Source organism: Pelodiscus sinensis, chromosome 14 (assembly GCF_052426305.1).
Source record: "Pelodiscus sinensis isolate ZL-2025 chromosome 14, ASM5242630v1, whole genome shotgun sequence".
NCBI lineage: Eukaryota > Metazoa > Chordata > Testudines > Trionychidae > Pelodiscus > Pelodiscus sinensis.
The window spans coordinates 16,970,552-16,994,827 of NC_143065.1; the positions used below are offsets into that span (position 1 = coordinate 16,970,552).

Below are 24,276 nucleotides of genomic sequence, written 5' to 3' on the forward strand. Positions count from 1 at the left end.
CCAGCTCGACATTATTTCATGTAAAGGCTTGTAGTGTGGATGTGCATTGTGTTATTTTGGAATAGCGTCAGTTATTCCAAAATAATGTTGCTGGGTAGACAAACCCATACATAATGGGAAATGGCTCCCTAAGAAAAAATGTTATGGAAAGGGACCTGGAGGTGATAGTGGAACACAAGCTAAATATGAATCAACAGTGTGACATTGTTGCGAGGAGGGCGGAAGGCAAACATTCTGGGATGTATTAACAAGAGTGTTGTAAGTCATACACAAGAAGTATTTTTTCTCTGTGCACTGATCAGGCCTCAGCTGGAGTGTTGTCTCGGTACCACATTTCAGGAAAGATGTTGGTAAACTGGAAAAATTCCCAAGAAGAGCAACAAAAATGTTTAAAGATGTAGAAAATGTGACCAATGAGGGAAGACTGACAAAAATTGGTTTAGTTCAGAGAAGAGAAGATTGCGAGGCGACATAACAGTTTTCAAGTACATAAACGGTTGTTGCAAGGAGGAGGGAAATAGAGGTTAACTAGAACAATTTGAGGATAGGATAAGAATCACTGGGCTTAAATTGCAGCAAAGGAGGTTTAGGTTGGATAGTAGGAAAAACTTCCTGTCAGAGAGGTAAAGCACTGGAATAAATTGCCCAGGGAGATTGTGAAATCTCTGACAGTGGAGATTTTAATGCAAGTTTGCAACAGTGAAAGTAACTTAAAATTTCTTATAGGTACTGTGCTATTACAACCCGGATCCTGTTGCTAGCTTTTTAAATAGCTCTCAGCCAGTTTTTGCTGGAGCTGTGTGCCAGGGTACACCTGCTTACTTTCACCTCTGCGCATTAAACAAGGATGATCTAAATAATACTGAGTCCTGCCTTGAGTGCTGGGAACTGGATTAAATGACCAGTTAAGGTTCCTTCCAGTCCCGTGATTCAGTGCAGTTCCCCAGGTAAATAGTGTCAGTTGCGCCTTTTAACAGTATGAATTCAAATAAAGTCTGACCAGATGATTTTGTACCTTTGTGTTGCCTGGTGCTGGGCCTGACTGGCAGAAGGCTTGTCACCACATTATTCTCAAAAGCTTCTCTTTTGTAATTTGTTGGAGTGGCTGGCAATAAAAGGTGTTCTGTACTCCCCAATACAGATTCTTTGAAGAAAATGTTTGTGTTTCTGGGATGAATTGAGGTTAAATAGGGAACAATAATACCCTCAAATGACTGAATAGAGCTGATACCAAGAGTTTTAAAACACAGCTTTTGAACATATAGTCTCTCTATTCACAATCACCCCCAACAGCCATATAAAAGTTAGTGATAGCCTTGAGCTAATTTGACACATTCACTTTACATTGAGAAAACAGGAAAATGGATTTTCAAAGCGAGGACTTGATAATGATATTGACTAGCATAAACAAAATAGTATGGAAGTAGAACACATCTAATCATCTTCATTAGAGAAAGAGAGTTCGCTCCTCAGAGCAGGGCCACCAACATGTCCCAGGGCCCGTCAATTTAAAAGGGCCTGGGGCCCTAGGCCTCTATCACTGTTACCGCAGCAGCAATGGTGGCTGGAGACCAACACCCTTTAATTCACCACCAGAGCTCTGTGCAGCGTGGTCCAGGCAGTGCTGAGGGCTGGCTGGGGTAGGTGCAGTGTGGTCCAGCAAGCTGAGGAGTGGCTGTCCCTAGCCTTGCCCCTTCTACCTGAGGTCCTGTCCCTTTCTGGGGGGACTGGAGCCAAGACTCCCTCCTCACTACCATTGCCCAGGACCCAGAGCCTATCTGGATTTGAAGTGAACTGGATCTCAGAGCTTAAGGGGTTTGAATCTGGAGTCTGGCTTTGAGCCTATTTCTGATTTTAATGACTGTTTTTGAGAGATGGCTTGAAGCCACCACAAACAAAAATTGCTCCCTCTTAGAGGGAGATATTCATCCTGCGCAGATGGCCTATACAATACCTCTTAAGAGCTTACGTGGTAGATAGGACTTATCTGCATTGCTTAAACTTTGTGCTGTTGGCTCTCTGTGCTCTGTGCAAGGATGAAATTCATCCAGAGAACACAGCAAGAGATGTTTAGATGAATAATCTAGTTTAGGTTTGAAATAAATTCCATTAAGGCTAAGCAATTGTTTGAAAACCTTCTTGGAGCATTACAGCTTTGAAGAAGCTAAGTAGATGTATCCATATTATCTTTTTGGTGGAGAGATCAAGATAGGGATTTCTCACCTTTCGTCAACACGTTAGCTATTATCACTCTCACCGCTTGCATATCCTTTCATGAGTGTCCAGTTAACCCTGATTAGATACAAACCACTTCAATTAACTTTTGGCAATTCTGATTTTGGTTTTCAGCACAATTTTTTTTTTAAATAAATGGCTGTAATGAGTGACTGCTTAACTGTCTCCTTGTAGGTAGTTTTGTGACATACCTCCTCCATTAGTGATTAGATCACTTGGAGTATGGATTGTATGGATTGAATTAGTAGGTTGGCTTATCATCTCATCACATTTTCTCTAGGAGAAAACTTGACCCAAAAACCACAGAAAAAAAAAGACAACAATTTCCTCCTGAAGCAAGTAAGTAATTTAATCCCCGGGTTTTGAAATAATCAGCCCTCTTTTTCAGGGGAAGAAATTCTTTTTGAACTTGTTTTCTATGCAGGTCACATGTAACTTATAAAATGTGCACTTTTAATTGAGTCATACAGTTTTTGAGATTGGCCTATACAATCATTCTGCTTTAAATTCATAAAGGGTGCTGGTTGCAAATTCTTTCTTCTTTCTCCGTACTGGTAAGTTCATATTTCTCATACATATCAGGGTCGTCTTCCAGCTGCGAATCTGGATGGTGAATTTCAATAAAAATAATATAGGTAACGGCTCCAATTATTCCTCCCATCATAGGTGCAACTGTAGGAACCCACCACCAGTTATTTCCAGCCCTGTAAGAAAAGAAACTAGAATTACTGTTCTTACTATGTTGCTAATACTATATCTATTGTTTGGCAGCTAAATATAAATACTGTACAATAGTCTTGACTTTACTGCAATATTTTGTATAGTTAGAATGCTTGTCACAGTGAAGTTTTTTGTACCCTATCTTACTGTGGTAAATGTTTACTTTGGCTTAATTTTTCTGTAGATTGGTGACAACCATTATCTTTCTGTGCATACTCTGCTTGAAATTGTGCTATCAACCACCTGGGTCATAGGTCTGAGTACTGTATGTGCTCTTTAGAAAACACAGTTTCCTAGCTTATCTGCCCCTTTGGAGACAGGATGTTTCTGAAAGCTGGGATTTGCTGGCTTGTAGTGAAATTAAATGAAACAAGTTTTTTGCATCCCATTGTCAGACGATGAACATACATCAATGAGCCACTGGCAACATCAAGTTTCATGACTGTGCAGGTATGTCTCCATAATTTTTCTGCCTCCATAAGTAATGGTTTTCAGGATCCGGCCTTGAGTTCATATAGATTATGATGTTTTGCTCGAGAAGTAGATTATACTATATGGGTATGTCTAGACTACATGCCTCTGTTGGCAGAGGCATGTAAAATAGGCTACCCGACATAGTCAATGAAGTGAGGATTTAAATATCCCTGGTTTCATTAAAATAAAAATGGCCACAGTGCTGTGCTGGATCAGCTGATTGTTGGCACAGCGCGCGAGTCAAGACGTGGATCGGTCAACAAGGGAAGCCTTTGTCGACCGCTCCCTTATGCCTGGTGGAACGAGGTTTAGAGGAGCGGTCAACAAAGGCTTCCCTTGTCAACTGATCCGCGTCTTGACTCGCGCGCTGTCCCAACAATCAGCTGATCTGGCACAGTGCGGTGGCCATTTTTATTTTAATTAAGCCGAGGATATTTAAATCCCCACTTCATTGACTATGTCGGGTAGCCTGGTTGGCACCAGGGAATCTGCCAGACCAGGGGAGGTCAATGCCGGGCCCTCTGCTGCTGCCAGTTGCAGGACTCCACTTTGGTGGCAGTGGGGTTAAGAGGGAAGGGTGCCAAAAGGCAGGGTAGCTGTGGAGACCCGTGGTTGCTAGGCTACACTCCCAGCGCCTGGCCACCAGGCAGCACTCCCAGCTCCCATGAAGCTGCACTCCTTGTATTCCCGGGGCCACTGGGCTCTGCAGCCACCCTGCCTCTTCCCTGAGTGTTCGTCCATCCCACTCCTCCTCCTTCCTCTCTGAGCTTGAGTGTTGCAAATGAGCTACGTGTGGTGCTCTGGAAACTTTGGGAGAGTGGAGAAGGAATTGCTGAGCACAGGGCCCAGCTCTTCCCCATAAATGCTCTAGCCCAGGATCACAGATGCCGGACCACAGATGTTTTCGGACTATGGAAATCTGGACTATAAATGTCGAACCTGTAGTAATTAAAAAAGATACTGTCGAGTTTTGTAGGCCCAAACCTGAACCTTCTTATAATTGCAGTACCCTGATGTAAAGTCTTGTACACTGTGACAGGGCGCCTGCCCTGCACTGGGCCTTTAAGCCCAAGGCTCAGGCCCCGAGCCTGAGGGAAGCTGGAAGACCAGCTGAGATGGTTAGGCTAATGAGCCCAGCTGCCAGCTATAAAAGGAGAGGCCCAGTTGCTGGAGAAGAAAGGGCAGGGCTGACTGCAGAGGCAGCAAGAGCTCCTGGGAGGGATAGAGCTGCAGGAGAGGGACTGGAGAGGGAAGCTCTCCCTCAGCAGTTGCCGGGGACTCCAGGAGAGGCCTGGAGGAAAGCAGAGGCGAATTGGTGTCACCTGGAGACTACCTGCCGAGGGGACGCCGGCCTGGAGATCGCAGCCAGCTGGGCAAGGCCAGGTAGGAAGTGGCCCAGGGCAGGAGCGGGAGGCGCCCCTCTTTGCCCGAGAGACTTGGTGGGTTTTGGCTAGCTAGCCCCACCGAGGGAGTGACCCTATACCTGGTTGCTCACAGGGCCCTGGGCCGGGACCCGGTGGAGTAGGGTGGGCCTGGGTTCCCCTACCGGGGGGTGCCCAGCTACGACGAGAATCTGTTTGTAGACTCGGCCTGTTTAAAGGGCCAGTATAAACTGCTGTGAAGCCGATGATGAGCAACCCATACAGACTGTAACTCGCCCTGAGATGGGCCTTGTGAAGACAGTCAGGGGGCACTGAGGCTACTGGGGGGCGTGCGCCCCATGACAGATGGTGGAGAACGTGGGCATCACCCCAACCCCAAGGTAAAAGAGGGGTCTTCATGAACCAATAGTGGTCCGTCGGCCACGGGACTAGAACGGGAGTTGAAAAAAAAAAATTTTTTTTTCCTTATGAGAATGAATAAGTATTGGAGGGCCTGGGAGGCCCTACAGGGTTGGCCATGGAAAAAGGGGAGCCGGCCACGGAAAAGGGGTGACCCTGGACTCCATAATAAACCAGGCCCCAAGAGTTGGGGGCAAGGGCCGAGCCTGAAAACGTGTTGGGCCTGTGGGCGCAAGGTACACGTGAGGAGGGAGTGCCCCTATGGGGTGGGAGCCAGGAGGCCCCACCCAACTAATAGGAACAAAGGGAGAGCAGCCCCGGTGAAGGTAACCGGGGAGGCACGGATATGCTGGGCCTGTGGGGAGCCCGGCCACCTACGGAGGGCATGTCCGAGTAGGACCGGGGAAGCCCCAGCCTGCTCAAGGGGAAGGATGAAGAGCCAAAGCCCCGGGAGGAGGCCAGGGGACCACCAGCCCTTGACGTTAAGGGGAACCGAAGGGCGAACAGAAGGTGGTTTGGACCCAGGTGGAATCAAGGAGCAAGGGAGCTCAGGCGGGAAGCCCTCACAGAGGTCGTACGGGCCGGTACCCATAGGACCCCGGCAGGCTGGCGACGCCCCTACCGAGGGTGTGTATGGCCAGGTGATGGCTGCAGACCTCCGAGCGAGACCACAGGATAGGACAAAGATTACCCTACAGGTAAAGCTGGAGGGGAAGACAGTGACCGCCCTGGTGGACTCTGGGTGCAGCCAGACAATGGTACGGACAGAGCTGGTCCCAGAGTGGGAGGCAGCAGGGGGAAACATCTCCATGCAATGCATATATGGAGATGTCCGGACCTACCCCACGGGGTGGGTTCGCCTGTCAGATGGGGTGGACGAAGCGATCTGCCGGGTAGCGTTAGCCCCGAAACTGGTATACCCGGTACTACTGGGCCGGGACTGGCCGGGGTTCAGACGCATCCTGCATGAATGGGATGCGCAGGAGCAACCGCCACCAGCTGGGGTGACGAACTCGACAAGGGGCATGTCCCAAGGGCCAAGGGAGGAGCCCGAACCGGAGAAAACCCTCGCTTCAGAGGAGGTAGGAGGGGAAGAGGACTTCCAAAGAGACCAGCGAGAAGACCCCTCCTTAACCCATGCCTGGGAACATGCGACTGGAGAGAACGGAGACCCCGACGGGACAGCGCCCCAACCAACCCCGCGATTCGAGGTAAGAGCCGACCGATTATATCGGGTCGCGCGGACGGCTGAAGGGCAGACGGAGGTTACCCAGCTGTTGGTCCCGGCAAGATTCCGAAGGCGGGTATTAGACCTTGTGCATGCTAATCCCTGGGCAGGCCATTTGGGGCGTGAAAAAACCCTACAGCGCATAACACAAAGGTTCTTTTGGCCGGGGATTTATAAGGAAGTCCGAGACTTTTGTGAGTCCTGCCCAGACTGCCAGAAGACGGGACAGGGAGGGGTACCAAAAGCCCCTTTAGTTCCCCTCCCCGTGGTAGAGGTACCATTCGACCGGGTGGCTTTAGACCTAGTAGGACCTCTGGAGAGGTCCCGAAGAGGACATCAATATATACTGGTTATAATTGACTATGCCACCCGATATCCGGAGGCGGTCCCCCTTAAGAATACGACAGCATCAACGCTGGCACAGGAATTGGTGCAAGTATTCTCCCGGGTGGGAATCCCAAGGGAAATATTAACAGACCAAGGGACCAATGTGACCTCTAAGCTGATGGCAGAACTTTGCCACCTATTAAACATTAAGGCATTGCGTACCTCAGTTTACCATCCCCAGACAGATGGACTTGTCGAACGCTTTAACAGGACACTAAAGGGGATGTTGCGGCGGTTTGTGGAGCTAGACCCAAAGGACTGGGACCGGTTATTACCGGCCTTATTATTCGCAGTCCGGGAGGTGCCCCAGGCCTCAACGGGATTTTCCCCATTTGAATTGCTGTATGGCCGACAACCCCGGGGGATATTGGACTTGGTGCGGGAGGCCTGGGAGGAACAGGATTCAAGGGTGAAGGGTACGGTACCGTATATTTTGGACTTACAAAAACGACTCCGAACCGTAGGTGAACTGGCTAAAGAGAATCTTCTCCAAGCCCAAAATAGGCAGGCCCAATATTATAATCGAGGGGCCAAATCCAGAACATTTCAACCAGGCGACAGGGTACTCCTGCTGTTACCAACACCAGACTCGAAATTGCTGGCCAAATGGCAAGGACCCTTCGAGGTCATACGGCAGGTGGGGCCAGTTGATTACGAGATCAGATTATCAGGAAAACGGAAAGACAAGCAGATCTATCATGTCAATTTACTAAAGAAGTGGAATGCACGGGAGGGTATGCTTGTCACCTTACAGCAACCAGAGCCGGAGCTTGGACCCTGGGGAGGCGACTTGGAGGCAGAAGGGGCAACGCATATCGGGGCAGAGTTGACGGAGGCACAACGCCGAGAGATGAACGCCCTTCTGCGGGAATACAAACAGGTCTTAACTACACAACCGGGCAAGACTGCCTTGACGAGCCACCATATCGCGACAACCCCAGGTAAAAAGATCCGGGACCACATACGGCCTCTCCCCAAGAAAATGTGGGAGCCCGTTCGGGAAGAGCTGCAACGGATGTTGCAAATGGGGGTGGTCAGGGAGTCGAGAAGCGAGTGGCGCAGTCCCATCGTATTGGTGCCTAAGTCTGACGGCACGATGCGCTTCTGCATAGACTTCCGGAAAGTCAACGCAATTTCACGATTTGACGCTTATCCTATGCCCAGAGTAAATGAACTGTTGGAACGGTTGGGTAAAGCACATTACATCTCTACGCTCGACCTCACTAAGGGGTATTGGCAGATTCCCTTGACGCCAGCCTCGGAGGATAAGACCGCATTTGCCACACCATTTGGCCTGTTCCAGTTCACCACAATGCCATTTGGATTGAACGGGGCAGCAGCGACGTTCCAGAGGTTAATGGACAAGGTATTATACAAACATCAGGAATATGCTGCTGCATATATTGATGACATTGTCATTTATAGTGAAACCTGGCGGGAACATCTGCAACATCTAAAGGCGGTCCTTGGGGCCCTGGTCGACGCCAAACTCACGGCTAACCCCGGTAAGTGTCACTTTGGACAAAGGGAAGTATCCTATTTAGGTTATGTGGTGGGGCAGGGAAGGATAAAACCGCAGGTGGACAAGGTGGAGGCCCTACGAAGCTACAAAGCCCCCACCACAAAAAGGCAAGTCCGCCAATTCCTGGGATTAGCCAGTTACTATCGGCGGTTCATCCCGGAGTTTGCCACGATTGCGGCGCCCTTGACAGACTTGACCCAAAATGCACGACCCCAAAGGGTCCAGTGGACCGCGCAATGTGAGAAAGCGTTCCAAACGTTAAAGCGCCGATTGATGCAGACACCGGTTCTCCATCAATCGGACTTTACTAAACCATTTATAGTACAGACAGACGCATCAGACCGAGGACTAGGAGCCGTCCTCTCGCAGGAGCAGGAAGGGGAGGAACACCCCATCCTGTATTTGAGCAGGAAATTACTACCCCGGGAGCTACAATATGCCACGATCGAGAAAGAGGCCCTGGCAGCTAAGTGGGCAATAGAGGCACTCCGCTATTATCTGCTAGGGGGGACCTTCACCTTGATAACAGACCACGCACCATTACGATGGATAGAGACGATGAAGGAAACCAATCCGCGGGTCATGAGATGGTACTTGGCCTTGCAGCCTTATAAATTTGAGGTCTGTCATAGGCCGGGGAAAACCCATAACAATGCAGATTTTTTTTCTAGGTCCCTAGCCAATAGCGAGGTGGCGGAAGGGGATGGAGTCCTGGGAGAAGGGGCGAGAGAGGGGGCAGTGGAGTCCCATACCAGCATTGGCGGGGTGACCCTCTGGGGAGCACGCCTGCCGACCCGCCGACATTGCGGCGCATGCTCAGAGGCCGCGAGGGCGAGCCCGAGGGCAGTTAAGGCCTCCAGGGGATACCAGGCCCCGAGGGAAGGGATAAGAGAGGCCCGGCTGGGACTGGCGGAAGAAGGGAAGCACGAGCCGAAGGGGAAGGTGTGTGACAGGGCGCCTGCCCTGCACTGGGCCTTTAAGCCCAAGGCTCAGGCCCCGAGCCTGAGGGAAGCTGGAAGACCAGCTGAGATGGTTAGGCTAATGAGCCCAGCTGCCAGCTATAAAAGGAGAGGCCCAGTTGCTGGAGAAGAAAGGGCAGGGCTGACTGCAGAGGCAGCAAGAGCTCCTGGGAGGGATAGAGCTGCAGGAGAGGGACTGGAGAGGGAAGCTCTCCCTCAGCAGTTGCCGGGGACTCCAGGAGAGGCCTGGAGGAAAGCAGAGGCGAATTGGTGTCACCTGGAGACTACCTGCCGAGGGGACGCCGGCCTGGAGATCGCAGCCAGCTGGGCAAGGCCAGGTAGGAAGTGGCCCAGGGCAGGAGCGGGAGGCGCCCCTCTTTGCCCGAGAGACTTGGTGGGTTTTGGCTAGCTAGCCCCACCGAGGGAGTGACCCTATACCTGGTTGCTCACAGGGCCCTGGGCCGGGACCTGGTGGAGTAGGGTGGGCCCGGGTTCCCCTACCGGGGGGGTGCCCAGCTACGACGAGAATCTGTTTGTAGACTCGGCCTGTTTAAAGGGCCAGTATAAACTGCTGTGAAGCCGATGATGAGCAACCCATACATACTGTAACTCGCCCTGAGATGGGCCTTGTGAAGACAGTCAGGGGGCACTGAGGCTACTGGGGGGCGTGCGCCCCATGACATACACTCAATGGTGGAATTTTGATTCAATTGAAGTCGATGGAAATTGTGCCATTGATTTCAGTGGGAGCAGGACTTGCTTATGTATTTAAAGTGAGCAGCCACTATATGCCTGGGTCTTCACTAGGGAATTATTTTGAAATAACACCCCTTTATTTTGAAATAATGAGCACCAAATTACCAAGCCCGTTAGTTTGAAATAACGGGCTGGTTATCTCAAAATCTATATACCTGCTTTCCTTGGGGAATAACGCTAATTTTGAAATTGTTATTTCGAAATAGTATTCGTGTGAATGATCCAGTGTTGCTAATTTGAAATAATTGGCTTTCAGAGGCTTCTCTGCACTTCTGAATGCTCTGTCCAAACCTGGCATCTCCCTTGCTCCCCGTTTCCTGCAGAGCTTAATACTCCAAGCTGCAGGAGAAGGACTTATCACACATGGTCAGCTTTGCCTCCCTCATGTGAGACAGCAGCATGCCAAGAGCCATGTCTGACCTAATTGCTCCCTCAGAGCCTCCCATGGCTGCTAGCACTCCTGCTGCAGCCTAAGCTGCCATTGACCAGGGATGCAGGAGAGCTCCAGCTTGGACAGTTGCAGAGATCCTGGACCTCATCAAGGTCTGGGGGGAGGAGACCAATCTCGAGGATCTCCACACCAGAAAGAGGAATGGAAATGTGACCAGATTGCTGCCAGCCTGGTCAACAAAGGCTAACCAGACTGTGGACCAGGTTTGCAGAAGGTGAAGGAGCTCCAGAAGGCCTACCAGAAGGCCAGGGAGCAGAGTGGATGCTCCAGGATAACACCACACACATGCCACTACTTCAAGTGGCCGGATGTCATCCTGGGAGGGGGGCTGGTCATCTTTCCCCCGTCACGTCTATTCTGGCCAGGACATGCCCAGCATCAACCTCTACAAGGACGAGGTTGCAGACCAGGAGGAGGAGGCCAGCCGGGTGACCATGTCTGAGAGCCAGGACCTGCTTCTTACTCTGGAGCCAGTCCCTCCCTCCCAAGATGTCCCCCGGGCCTCTGGTGAACCTGGGGAAGGCACTACAGGTGAGTTATATACATTTTTCTACACATAGGAACAGGCGATGGGTTGTGAGGTCTGCATGCTCCTCACTTGTCCTGCAGGCTGCCCAACAGTCGGTGTACATGGAGCATCAGTCTGGAGCATTCAGCCCCGTAATTCTCTCACATAGGAACCTCTCGTTCCTTCTCACAAGATTCCTGGACAGGCCTGCCTTATTCTGGCCTCTGTGGTGGGACACCTTGCCACAAGCAGCCACCACTAAGGAGACTAGGGTCATGGAACAACACAGCAGTGCCAAACACAGCACAGAGTCATGCCCGCACTCGGGCAGCATTCACTCCATATCAAGCACAGTGATGCTGAGGAGACTGATCCCCTGTGTGGGAATCTGTCCAGGGGAGGAAGAGGTGGGGAACGCAGTTGCACTCTCTCCAGCAAGCGGAATTTTCCGCTCACAGACACCTCCCACAACATCCTCCTCTCCAGTAAGCAGGGATTGAAGTTCTCTTTGGGTATGTCTACACAGCAAAGTTATTTTGAAATAACAGCCCTTATTTTGAAATAACTTTCCTAGCGTCTACACAGCCAAACCGCTGTTTCGAAATAGCGGAGCACTTATTTTGAATTTGGTAAACCTCATTCTATGAGGAATAACTCCAAATTCAAAATAGCTATTTTGAAATAAGTGCTGTGTAGACACTTATTTCAAAATAGGGGGCCTCCAGCCTTCCCAGGGTGCCCTGGTGGCCACTCTGACCTCAACCAAGAACACTTCTCTCCCTCCTCCCCTCCCTGGAGTCCTTAAAGGGATAGACCCTGGCCACAGTGCCTGTGCCAGCTCCAAGAATGCCAGCCCAGAGCGAGCAGTCACTGCCACTGACCCAGTGGCCCCAAAACATGAGCCAGCAAGCCACTGGCAGCCAACCGCTCCCCAGGAGCAGTCTGCCAGAACCTGGAGAAGGAAGGCACCTTCCTGGTCCAGGGCGGATATCATGGACTTTATTCAGGTTTGGGGGTGATGCCCCCAACATCCATGATTTCTGCACTAGATGGAGGAATGCAGCTGTCTATGGCAGGATAGCTGCCAGACTAGCTACCAAAGGCAACATGCGAACCCAGGAGCAGGTTTCCATGACAATCAAGTTGGTCCAGTGAGGCCCTGAGCTTCCCTTCCCCCTTCTTCCCCTTGTTTCCCCCTTCCAGTTCCTCCTCCCAGGTTTCCCCCTCCCCTCTCCCACCTCCTTTCCCCATTCTCACCAGAGTTACATTCCCTCCCGCCCAGTTTTGTTAAATGAAGAGAGTTTGTGTTCATGAAAATACATGTATTTTATTTAACATCAGGAAGGAGGGTTAGGAAGGGGTAAGTGGAAGGACGTGAGGGAGGAATGAGGCACAAGCCTCCAGTGGGGCAGACCAGGGAGGCTCTTAGTGTTCCTCAAGGTGGAAGCTCTCCCGCAGGACCTCCTGGATACTGACAGCCCCCTGATGGACCTCCCGGATGGCAGCCTGCAGAAAGTGCAGCCAGTCTCGTAGCAACGCGTCCAAGAGAAGCCCCAAAGTGCCATGGGGCAGCTCTGGCTCCATGTTGTTGCATGCTGTGGTGTCCCAAGTGAGGGCAACCAGAGCACACAGAGACAAAATGCTTTGCTGTTCCTTATCAAGGTAGACAAACAAGCAGGGAAACCTGAGAATTGGCTGTCCGGGGGGGGTCCCTTTAAGCACAGACCTCCGATAGCCTCAGGCAGCAGCCCCACACAGAAAGTCCTGACCTGGTGCCCTGCTGGAACTGGTTCCTGCCAGCCTTAAATGCGATTCAGAGTCTACTCAGTGTGGACGTGCTATTTCAAAATAGCAAAATGCTATTTCAAAATGCATTTTGTGTGTAGATGCGTTATTTCGAAATAAGCTATTTCAAAATAGCTATTTTGAAATAAGATATTTCGAAATAACACTGTAGTGTAGACATACTCTTTGTGTGGGACTCCACCAGTGCCAGACCCAGCATGTGTGGGACACAGAAGGAAGCCAAGCCGCCCCGTCCTCTGCTCCCATCTGCAGGCTCCTGGCCTGGCTGGCACCTTTCCATGCCTGCTTGTCCCCAGGCTGTGGCTGTACTGATGCTCCCCTGGGACATCTGGACCCCAGCTGGAAAGTGCCTGCTTTCTAGGCAACATATGGCCTTGCCCGAAGCACATTTCCATAGTTTGAACTGAGACCTTCAGTGTCAGCTCAGAGAGTAGGGCTAGGGTTCATACACAGTGTCTCCTGGGATGACTGCCCTCGTAACTTTTCTTCACAGCTGGGCCAGCTGCAAGGTTGGTGCATCCCCCACCTCCCATGCTACCTACCCAACTCTGCAGGATCAGCAGGTGGAAGAGAACCCAGGAAGACCTCATGTGTGAGCAGAAGGGCTGCCTGCAGTCCCTCATCCAGGGGCTTGAGTAGGAGCGCCAGGAGCAGACCGCTAACTGGGAGCAGAGGAAGGCTGCCTGGGACCAAGTGGGGTGTCAGCACGAGGCCATGTGCTCCTCCCTTACCTCGGTGATGGAGCACATGACCTTGTGCATGGAGCAGGCCACCAGCCCACCTCCCTGCCTCCCATGGCTTCCCCTTAACCCCCCCCCCCAGGGCCACTGGGGTCCCAGAAGACATGGCAGTGGGACCTCTCAGGCAGCAAAAGCCTCCTGACCATGTGGAGGCAGGTGCCACTTCCAGCCCCATCCCTGAGCTCTTCTTCCTCATTCCAGGTTCTTTACCAGTCCCTCCCCCAGTAAACAGTCATGTTTTTCACAAAAGAAGGCTTTTTTATTTGCTCTGCTGTGGAGGGGGAAGGTGGGAAGGGTGGGAGAGGAAAGGCACACACAGGGAATGCAGGGGCCCCTTGTGGACAGGCACAGGGGAGAATCTCACAGCTGGCCTTGGATAAAACTTTCCTTTGAGACCTCCCTGAAGAGCACCATCCCTTGATAGGCTCTCTGTATGGCTCTGGTTTCTGGCTGCTTGTGTGCCCTGGCCAGCCGTTCAGCATCAGCCCCCAACTCTGGCAGAAAAGTCTCCCTATAGCCCTCACACAGGTTTTGGAGCATGCAGCAGGCCACCACCATGAAGGGGATGTCATGCTCATTGAGATCCAGCCTAGAATTGAAGTGTTCCTTGCTTGGGTCCAGGCAGCCCTTGCAGGGCTTTATGAGCCAGCGGAGCAAGGGGTAGGCTGTGTTGCTCAGAATGATGATGGGCATGTCCACCTCTCGGACACTGATGGTGCAGTCAGGGGAAAAAGTGCCAGCATGCATCTTTCAGAACCGCAGGAATCCTGGATGATGTGGGTGTTGTATGGCTTCCCCAAACAGCCCATCTTGATGTCAGTGAAGCATCCCTTGTAATCCACAAGGGACTGCAGCACCATGGAGAAGTGCACCTTCCTGCTGATGTAGTTCAAGGCATGATGGTCAGGGGCCAGGATGGGGATGTGCATGCTATCTAGCCCATGGGGCAAAGCCATCGATGATGGTGTCCATGTTCCCCAGAGTGATGAACGTCCGTAGCAGCACCTGGTTGATGGCCTTGGCTACTACAGGAGAACAGCCCTGACTCTGGATTTCTTGACACTGAACTGGTCCCTGATGGAGTGGTAGCTGTCTGGCATGGTGAGCTTCCAGAGTGCAATGGCAACGCGCTTCTGCATGTGTATGGCAGGTTTGAGTCGGGTGTCCTGTTACCTGAGGGAAGAAGTGAGCCACCCACAAAGCTTGAGGAAGGTGGCCTTCCATATGCAGAAGTTCTGCAGCCGCTGCTGGTTGTCCCGTCGCTACAAGATGATGCAGTTCCACCTGTCTGAACTGGTCTCCAACGGTATGCAGGGGACTGAGGATCATGCACAGCAGCAGGAGTGCCAGGAACTGGGTGAGCAGGGCTGGTCTTTGTCCTGCTGGAGCAGTATGTGGGCAGTTTGGAAGTACTGCACCATGAGGTGCAGCATGAGGCCTGTGAATCTGACACTGCTTTGCAGCAGCCCCGGCTTCATGCTTTGAGTGCTGTGGCATCCGCAATGGCAATCAGGGCACACTGCTTCAATTTTGTGTCCCACAAGGGAGGAGGAAGTGGAGGAGTGGCGTGTGAGACGCAGCTGTAGAGAGGATCCCCTGAAAGCACACCTCACAGCTTGCCTGGCCAAGCAGCCACGAAGTGTCTGCCCTCCAGGTGCCCTCCCCAGAATGCTTCCGGAGGCTCCAAGTCTGACAGCACACCCACAGTGATTGGAGACTATTTCAAAATAATTCTGACTAATTTTAATGCTTCCCCATAGTGGGGACGTGCTATTTTGATTTTGTTAATCCCACAATTATTTTGATTTTAGTTATTTTGAAAGAATTTTCTACTGTAGACCTGCCCTCGGTGTTGTCCCTATTCTAGATATATACAGTCAAGAGCTCTGGTTAATTGTGAGCTCTGGTCCCAGAGCGCTAACAGTATACTCAATTATATTGGTATAATGAGCGATTTTGGCTCAGTAACATGATATATTAACTGAAGATGTGATTCTCAAGCAAAAAAGTGTCACCTCCATTTACTGCATACTGGAAATGAAGAGGCAACATTTTTTTCCAAATATGAAAAGATAAATTAATTTGAGAGAGGTTTTTACTGGAAGATCATTCTAGGAGATTGTTATAAACAATTGAAAATCCATTTTTACACTAAATAAATAATTATTCAGTGTATGACAATATAATTTTGTGGAAGTGAATTTACATTTAGCCACAGTACAAATACTGGTATTTTTTTCAGTTTTTACAATGCCTATTTCATGAAATTATTCTTTCTTTACTCAGTCTTTATGCCATAGTCTGGGTTTTCTCCTTTGGAGTTGTTACTATCTTGCTAGGGGGTATAAAATAGTCCTAGACATTGTCCCAGGGAGACTGTAGCTCCATTCATTGCTCAGACTTAATGGCCATCTGAAATCTGGACTCTGGATTACCATGTACTCAATCAGTAGCCTTGGTACATACATGTACACACACACAGACAGCCAATGAAGATGAGGCTCCAGTTCTCCCTATTTTATATTCTCTACAATACATCATGGCCCTTGCTTGTAGTGAACAACTGCCGTTCTGGCATTTTCCTTCCTGCTATGATGGTGGGAGAGTAGTCACCACTGAAGCTGATGCCAAAGCTAAACTTAGGAGATGCTTGAGTTCTGAGTTGCCTTTACCCGCTGTTCTCCTCCACTGAAACAGAGGCAAGTATTCTTTGTGACTTCCCTTGGCTCCACTGATACACATTCAGTTCTCCTGTTCCCCAGCAGCATATAGCAGTGCTGCCTTGTCAGAAGGAAATAATCCAATTATGTCCTTGTGCTAATAAAGTATTTCCTCTGCTCCTGCTACATTCTGCCCACTTTTTTCATGCAATTAAAGACCAAGAGAGCTTGCAGCTAGAGATGCCTTTGGTACAGGAGACAGGCTAGTGGGTGCAGGGCTGATAAAGTTGATGCCTGTGTTTTCTTCTCTGCAGTCCCTGGCTCAGGGAGCACAGTACAGCTGGGGAGCAGTGGTGGTGGAAGTGCATTGCACTCTGGTCATCCCCAGCTGGTCCTTGGGAGAGCTGAGACAGAAGAATCAGGGAGCTGTAAGTAGCTTGGCTCTAGTCTCTCACCTTGCTACACCCAAAACTGGACTCAGCAGGAAAATCTCCCCTAATGGGACATCTCCCATAAATAAGGGGTCTACCGAATTTGCAGGAAATCACATCCTGGACATCCTGTCTCTGGCCACCTCATTCTGAAGGCAGAGTGTTGAGTGGTGGCTGTTAGCCTGGTACACCACTCTGAAGGCAGCGCCACGGCCAATAGGAGCACAGAAGTGAGGGGGAATCCCATTCCACCCTCACTTCTCCATTGCTGCGGGCAGCAGTGCTTCCTTCAGAGCTGCCCCTTTCTCACTGCCTGGTATCGAGCAGTGCTGCCATCGGCAAAAAGAGAAGTAACAGTGACTATACTATGCCCCTCTAATAGACCCCCCCAACTTACTTTTGGGGCAAGGGCCCCAGTCTGAGAGATGCTGTGGAGAAATCACAACATTTTTGTGGATAAAAAACAAACTTGGTAGATATTTCTCACACACACTGCACCATGTAACATATCTGCTATTTATGCCATGACCAACCTATGAAAGATGTGGTTTTCTTCCTGCGATTTAAGTAGACCTCCCCTAATTATAATAGGTATTTGGTCCAGTATTCCTCCCTCTGTACTAAAACTGCATGTGAACAGATGAGTGTGATTAATCAGAAACTCTGGAATGGAATTACATGGAATAAAATATATTAAACAAGATATTGTGAAGATTTTTAAACATGGAGCAGTTACATCACAGAGAGAACATTACACCTTTCGGTGCAAATTAGCTACTATAGGTTACATTTTAAAGGGACAGTCTGAGGTATAACTCTAGTAATTTTTAAAGATTTCAACATTACACAGAGTGCTTATGCCCCCTTGCTCATATTTATGGTTTTACAGTCGCCTTTTCTTTGTTTGAAAAATGCCTATTCTCTTTCCTGTCACTGTTTGAAAATTTCCCAACAACAGGAGAATGTGGCTAGTTGAAGGTACATGCACAGGGAATCAAAGGCTATTAATGCACCTTCCAACACTTCTCTTGACTTTTTAAGTAGGGTATTGAGATTAAAATCATTCTGATTTGATTTTTCAGAGAATTCAAACTGTTTACATTCTGGGGATTTCTAAATGCGCCTTCATGCAGGGGCGGATGAGAGTGCCGCGAGGCCCCTGACAGCGCTGCGGGGCCCCAGGCAGCAAAGTTTCGCGGGGCCGCCCCTTTGACACGGCACATGCACCGTGGCACCATGGCGTATGCGCGGGGCCTCGGGAAGCGCGGGGCCTGGGGCAGCCGCTCCGCTCGCCCTGCCCTAAATCTGCTGCTGCCTTCACCTTCTAAAACAATGCATACTATGCTGCTGCACAAAAACGCACAGTACACAAAACTTTTGTAGTTCTGAGCCTCTTCAGAACAGAAGTTGGTTTTAGTTAATGCTGTTTGGTAATTGCACTGTTCAAGCCAGACATGGCAGCAGAGATGTATGTAGATTGTAGCTATCTGAGGGTACATCTACATTACAGAGAAGATCGAAGCTGCCGCTGTTGATCTTCCAGGGTTCGAATTAGCAGGTCTAATCAAGACAGCCAATTTGAAATGAGAGGGGCAGCCCGGTTGATGCCGGTAGTCCTGCTTCCACGAGGAGTAAGAGAAGTCAAAAGAAGAGTGTTCTCCCTTCAACTTCCTGCAGTGTTGACAGAGCCAAAAGTCTAGTTAAGCTACTTCGACTTAAGCTACACAATTAACATAGCTGAAGTTGCATATCTTAATTTGACCTTGTCCCATAGTGTAGACATACCCTGAATGTTGCCTATGAATTACCTTTACACAGGAGAAGCAGATAAACCCGTAAGCTTCAGTATGGAAATATTAGGAGTGATCTCTCGCAGCTAGCCGCCAGAGGGCACTATTACTACACAATATAACTAAAATAATTCCCTGGCACAAAGGAAGTCTGACCTGAAGAAGGGCTCTGTGTGGCTTGAAAGCTTGTCTCTCTTGCCAACAGAAGTTGGTCCAATAAAAGATATTGCCTCACACAACTTGGCTCTCTAAAGGAATCCAGAGGCAGTTTCAGGGGAGATTAAATGCACTGCAGATGTAATATTGAAAGGAACAATAACTGGCTGCACAGCTCATACAGAACTTTCACTCTGCTATTCAGTGAACTGCTAATATCGCTTAAGGAAACACTGTGCTTATCTAGTCTTTCGGAATCATTGTGGGCCATGATAAACTCAAGGGGGAAAAATTCCACTGCTGCTAGATAGTTTCAGATACTGTAGTAAAATACTCATCTGTAGCAATGTCCCTATCACCTCTTCACATTTTGTTCACCTGTCAGCTCATCAACCACAAGCTTAAGTATTTGCATCTGACTCTCTGGCTTTTTTTTTTTTCTCGCTGTAACCAGAACTTTTAGTGGAAATGATGTTTAATCATGGCTGTTACGAGGTTCTAGTATTATGGCCCTGAAGTGGGAGCCAAGCCTTGCAAAATTTGACTTTCCATTGAGACAGTAGGCTTCAAAGACCTACTTGTATGAGTATAAGAAGGTCTCCTTCCACTCTGCCACTGCCTTATGTTTTTCTTTAAGAAATTAGTATTTTCAGTATCAGACCCATTAGTGGACACCATGTGGTAACTGTGGAATGATCTTATCCAAACTGTATTGTTAGAAGCCTTCTCTGTCCCCCTCTGAGGTATACAGAATGGCTTGACAACACATTTCCAATGGGTTGGGCAAAACCAAAATCTTGTCACAGACCTACTTACATTATTATTCAAAGTTTTGTGTATGTGGGACCTTATCTGTATTCTGCAACTGACATACCTAAATTTTAGCCTTGCTATGCAACACTCCATGTAACTGTCTGTACGCCAACTTGAGACTATGTTGTAAATGGGTAAGGAAACAATCCTGTTGTAACTGGCTCGCCAGTGACAGCTGCAGGGTAAATGAGGACAGAGAGGAAGATGTCTTACTTAATTTATATGTGTCTGAGATGTTTCAGATTATTTGTTCTGGTGGAGATCAGAGATCTGCTGTAAGACATTCTGTGCTCTCTCTTTTAAATGCTCCATATGGTCTCTCTGGTGCAGATATATTTCCCACCTGACTATAAATCCCAGCCAAAACTAACAAAAATGACCAGAAACAGGTGATGAATGCATTTTCTTCTGAATATAGTATTCTTGTAGATTTTTAAAATATATATATGTATGACACCTCATATGAGGAGAGAAGAATCTATTCACAAGGCTTCCCAACCTTCTCCAGCAAAATTGCTAGTCAATCTATATATTTTAGAAATGTGCATCTGTTTGTCTCTCTGTGAGTCTGTGCAAGAGCTCCTCCTAAATGGTAGGACCTAGGACCACCAAATTTGATAAGCAGCTTCCTCTTATCCTAACTTAAAGCAAGGTCAGGGTTTGGTTGTGCCAAGAAAATGGAAAACAGTCCCATTCGCCCATAGCATGGAAAGGGAGGGGCAGAGAGAGGAGGGACACAATACTGAGAGTGGTCACTGGGGGGCAGCGAGCCCACAGGGGAGAGCTATACTGCAGAGAGAAAACTGGGGGAAGCCATACCACCAAAAGAATGGCCAGCAGAGCTGGGACTCTGATATCTTGACTGCCAACAGACTGGGTAAGTAGTCACCCTGCCCCAAACCCTTCCCTTCCCCATCCCTGGCACTTGGCCACAGTACAGGAGGGGAGGGGCAGGGAAAAGGCTGCTGATGGCTGTGGGGAGACAGAAGGTCCCTGGTGACTGGGGGAAATGGCGGAGACAGGAGGTCCCTGGCAGCTGTGGGGAGGCTCTGGGGGGAGATAGAAGGCCTTGGCTGCCAGAGGGGCTACGAGGAGACACTTCCAAGACCCTGCCCTAACTTCTACACCCTCCACATGGCCAGCCCCCTGCCCTAAAGGACCTGGGCAATGCTAGGTAAATCTTCTAGTTTGTAATGAAAGGTTTTCCCCTCAAATATGAAATTGTATACTGCACGTGCTCCATATTTTAAACGTCACTGTTGCCTAATGGCTAGAGCACTGGTTTGGAACTTGAGAGTTCTGTGATCTATTTCTAACTCTGCTACTGTCCTGTTGGGGGACCGTGGCTAAGACACTTCACAGACACTTGGTGCCTCAGTTTCCTTATGTGTAAAATGAGGTAATTATACTGAGTTCTTTTATAAATGCCTTGAGATCTATTGCTGAGAATTTGTAAGAGCTACTTAGTAATCTTTGTATGGAATATTAGGGGCTCTGAATATTTATCCTGTAGATATCGAGGGCTCTGAAGTAGTTGTGGTAAGAAATTGGGATTCTTAATTGTAAACAATTAGCAATACAAAACCAACCAACCAGAGATTCCTTCTCCTGAAGAAAGATTTGAAAACAGTGCTGATTGTGTATGTACAAAACAGGCACCTGACTACAACTGGACATAGGCAAGCTCTGTTTTTGGTACGTGCACATGGCTAATTGTGTACCTAACCAACTCAATGTGTGCAAACCAAGGATTTGAGAGTACATGTGGAAACATGAAAACTAAGGAGGCGTCAAACAGGCTCAGCATCAGAGCTTTCGATTTTTTTATATTGCTGCAGTTACTGGCATTCAACTTTCAAAATAATAATCCAAGTCAGCCTGATCTATTTATGTTCTTTACAGTGATATTGTGGGCAGCCATGTTGGTCCCAGGCTATTAGAGAGACAGTGTGGGAGAGGTAATGTCTCTGACTGGACCAACTCCTACGAGAGACAAGCTTCTGACCTTACACAGTGCTCTCCTTATCTTTCCCAGACCAGAAGAAGAGTGCTTTGAAAGCTCAGTGACTTCTTTCAGCATTAGAAGTTGGACTAGTGAAAGGTGTTACCTCACCCATCTTGCCTGATCTGTCTAAATGACTTTTAGTGCACTTATCACTGTACTAACTGCTGAGTCTCCACAGCAGTTTTTGTTGTTGCTGTAAGAGAAGAAAGCATTTCCTTTGTGCTATTTTCAGTGTTATTTGCAAACCCATAATATTTTGGGAGGGTCTGCCTGAAACTGTACCTGCTATTTGAGGAAATACAACTTTTATTCTTTGGATGTGCTGAAAATCCTCATTAAGTATTAATCATTTGTGTCAAACTTCAAACAGGTGAATAGTCCCCTTTGATTTGACTGGGAGGGACTACTTCTTACATATGTGAACATGGTATATGTGTAAGTACCAGGCTTGATGGGGGTCTTAATCTCTCAGCAGAACAACACTGAACAGGAATATATTCGTGTCCCACTAATGCAAGGTTACTTACGTGAATACTTCGAAACCCCATCCTGCTATGGCTGTGAAAATCCTTGGGCTTAGGTCCCTGGCTGGGTTCATGGCACAACCACTATTCATGCCCAAGGAACAAGAGAGCAGAAGGATAAGCAGTCCAACTGCAATGGGTTCCAAGCCCTTTGGTACAGCCATGTTTTTGGTGTCAAAAATAGCAAAGACAATCAGAACGAGAAGAGCTGTTGACATCACCTGTCCAATGAAAAGAAAATATATTGACTAAATATACACACGCGCTCTAATAAGAGAGCGGTCTGTCTGGGTCAGAATCTGAACTTCCCCCAAATTTTGTGACATTTGCATTTGATAATCAGTTTCATCCCATTTATTAGCATTAACCACCCAAAATTTTTAAAAAATTCAACTCCACCCAAATGTTCATCACATAATAGGCAAACACATAATACGCAGGAGCTCAAGCAATAATAGTTATAAAAGTACTAAGAAATACAAGCAGAGAAATGCAATGTAAACTGATTGGTTGGTTCCTGGCAGATCACATTCCTTTATGCAGTGATTTTGCCAACACAAAACTAATTGCTTCATATTTCTGCCTTGCTTAGCCATCCCTGTTGCACAATTTGATAGTTAGCTGAAGTGACTATTTAAACACAGAATCTATAAACATTTAAAAAGTTGCTACAGAACCATTTTTGCTAATGATGGGCTTAAATCCTACAGGTCATTCAGAGGGGTGTGTGTGTGTGTGTGTGTGTGTACGTAGACATAAAGAGACTGTCTGAGCAGAAAGCAAAGGGCAAATCTGAGCAATGTTGTGGAGAAGGAAATGGCAAGATTTACAAGCCAGAATGAGTGGAATGAAGTTTGGAAGGACACTACAGAGTTTTGTTGGAAAAACAGCCATTTTTCTGACAAAACCTGAGTTACGGCCACACTGCAATCACGTTCCTTCGAAAGTAAATCGAAAGAATAGAGGGGTTTTTCCGGCATTGGTAATCCTCTTTCTACGAGGAAGAAGCCTTTTTCCGAAAGTGCTCTTTTGGAAGCGGGGAAGAGGGTGTTCTTTTGAAAGAAGAGGAAAAAGCACAGGTGTCCTGGTGGCCACCCCGTCCATAGTAATCACAGATTACATGTGACAGAGCATCTATTCATTGTGAACACTATCTTTTGAAAAAGTAGATCACTTTTCGATGCACTTTTGTGTGTGGGCGCTCTCTTTCGGAAGAAGTTTTTTTTGAAAGATCTCTTCCGAAAGAAGCTTGCAGTCTAGACATAGCCCCAGTGTCTGAGGACTTATTTACACTCAGGTTTTTGTAGTAACTTAGCTATTTTGGTTAGGGGTGTGATGTGTTTTACCAATATAATTTAACTCCTAGGATGGTCAATTCTGTATACCAGAATAAAGGTGCTTTATGCAGACACAGCTTATTCCCCTAAATTTACAGTCGAGAGAGAGAGCCCATTTTTATTCTGGTATTGCATCTAAAACCTACATTGAAGAACATTAGTTTACAAAGTTAAGTGCTCAAAAGTTAGAAAATGCCAGAATTTTCATTGCCTGTACAACCTTTAATTGGGCCCTTTGTGCATATGACTTATGATACAATTTGTAATAGAATTGCAAGGGAAAACTTTGACAAAATAGCTTTCTCACAGAAAAGACAGTTCTGACCAAATCAAAACACTTTGCAAAATAGGGTCAATTTCCCAAATATATATATAGATATGAGAAAAACCTAGGGCAATAGGGTAGAGTCCTGGCAGTTTCAGATTGTCCCATATTGACATTTTTGGAATCAGGCTTTTTGTTTTTGCTTTTTTTTTTAACTTTGAAATTACTTTTCATTTTGAATTTTTTGGTATATCATGTTTTTAATACAAAACAAAAATGTAATTTGTTGCAAAATACTGATCAATACAGAACAATTTTTAAAGACATCTTTTGCAGAACAAGTTTGAAATATTCAGGTTTTTTCAAGTTTGAAATAAAGCCATGTTTTGAAAATCTCAAAATCCTTCACCAAATGGAATTTTCATCCTTCTGGCAGCACGGGCTTGTCTACACTATGGAGGAGATTGACACTGCTACAGTCGATCTTTTGGGATTTGAATTAATGGGTCTAGTGAAGACCCACTAGTTTGAACTGATAGGACGCTCCCAGCAGTGCCAATAGTCCTCCTTCTCATGAGGAGTACAGGAGGTAGATGACAGCATGTTCACCTGTTGACCTCCCGCTGTGTGAACAATGTCAAAACACGATTTAAAATACTTTGACTCCAGCTCTGTAATTAATGTAGCTGGAGTTGCATAGCTTAAATCGACTTTTCCCTTTTATGGTA

General features: G+C 47.9%; 1 protein-coding gene and 1 long non-coding RNA gene across 4 annotated transcripts in view; one reads left to right on the plus strand and one right to left on the minus strand.

Moving 5' to 3' along the window:
• Positions 1-2,565: 2,565 nt before the first annotated feature.
• The window catches only part of AQP9 (aquaporin 9), a 60,778-nt gene continuing 39,067 nt past the window's right edge, over positions 2,566-24,276 (minus strand). The window contains exons 5-6 of one of the 3 annotated variants that reach the window (XM_006112465.5): positions 21,950-22,167; positions 2,566-2,939 (exon numbers count right to left, since the gene is read on the minus strand). In XM_006112465.5, the coding sequence (XP_006112527.2) occupies positions 2,744-2,939; positions 21,950-22,167 (414 nt within the window). In that variant the 3' untranslated portion in view covers positions 2,566-2,743. The other 2 variants (XM_006112466.5, XM_075897325.2) reach the window with 2 other exon arrangements.
• LOC149523592 (uncharacterized) lies at positions 9,505-13,457 on the plus strand. Its single transcript, XR_016350653.1, has 3 exons — positions 9,505-9,644; positions 10,319-11,044; positions 13,321-13,457. It is a non-coding gene; the product is annotated as an uncharacterized LOC149523592 (long non-coding RNA).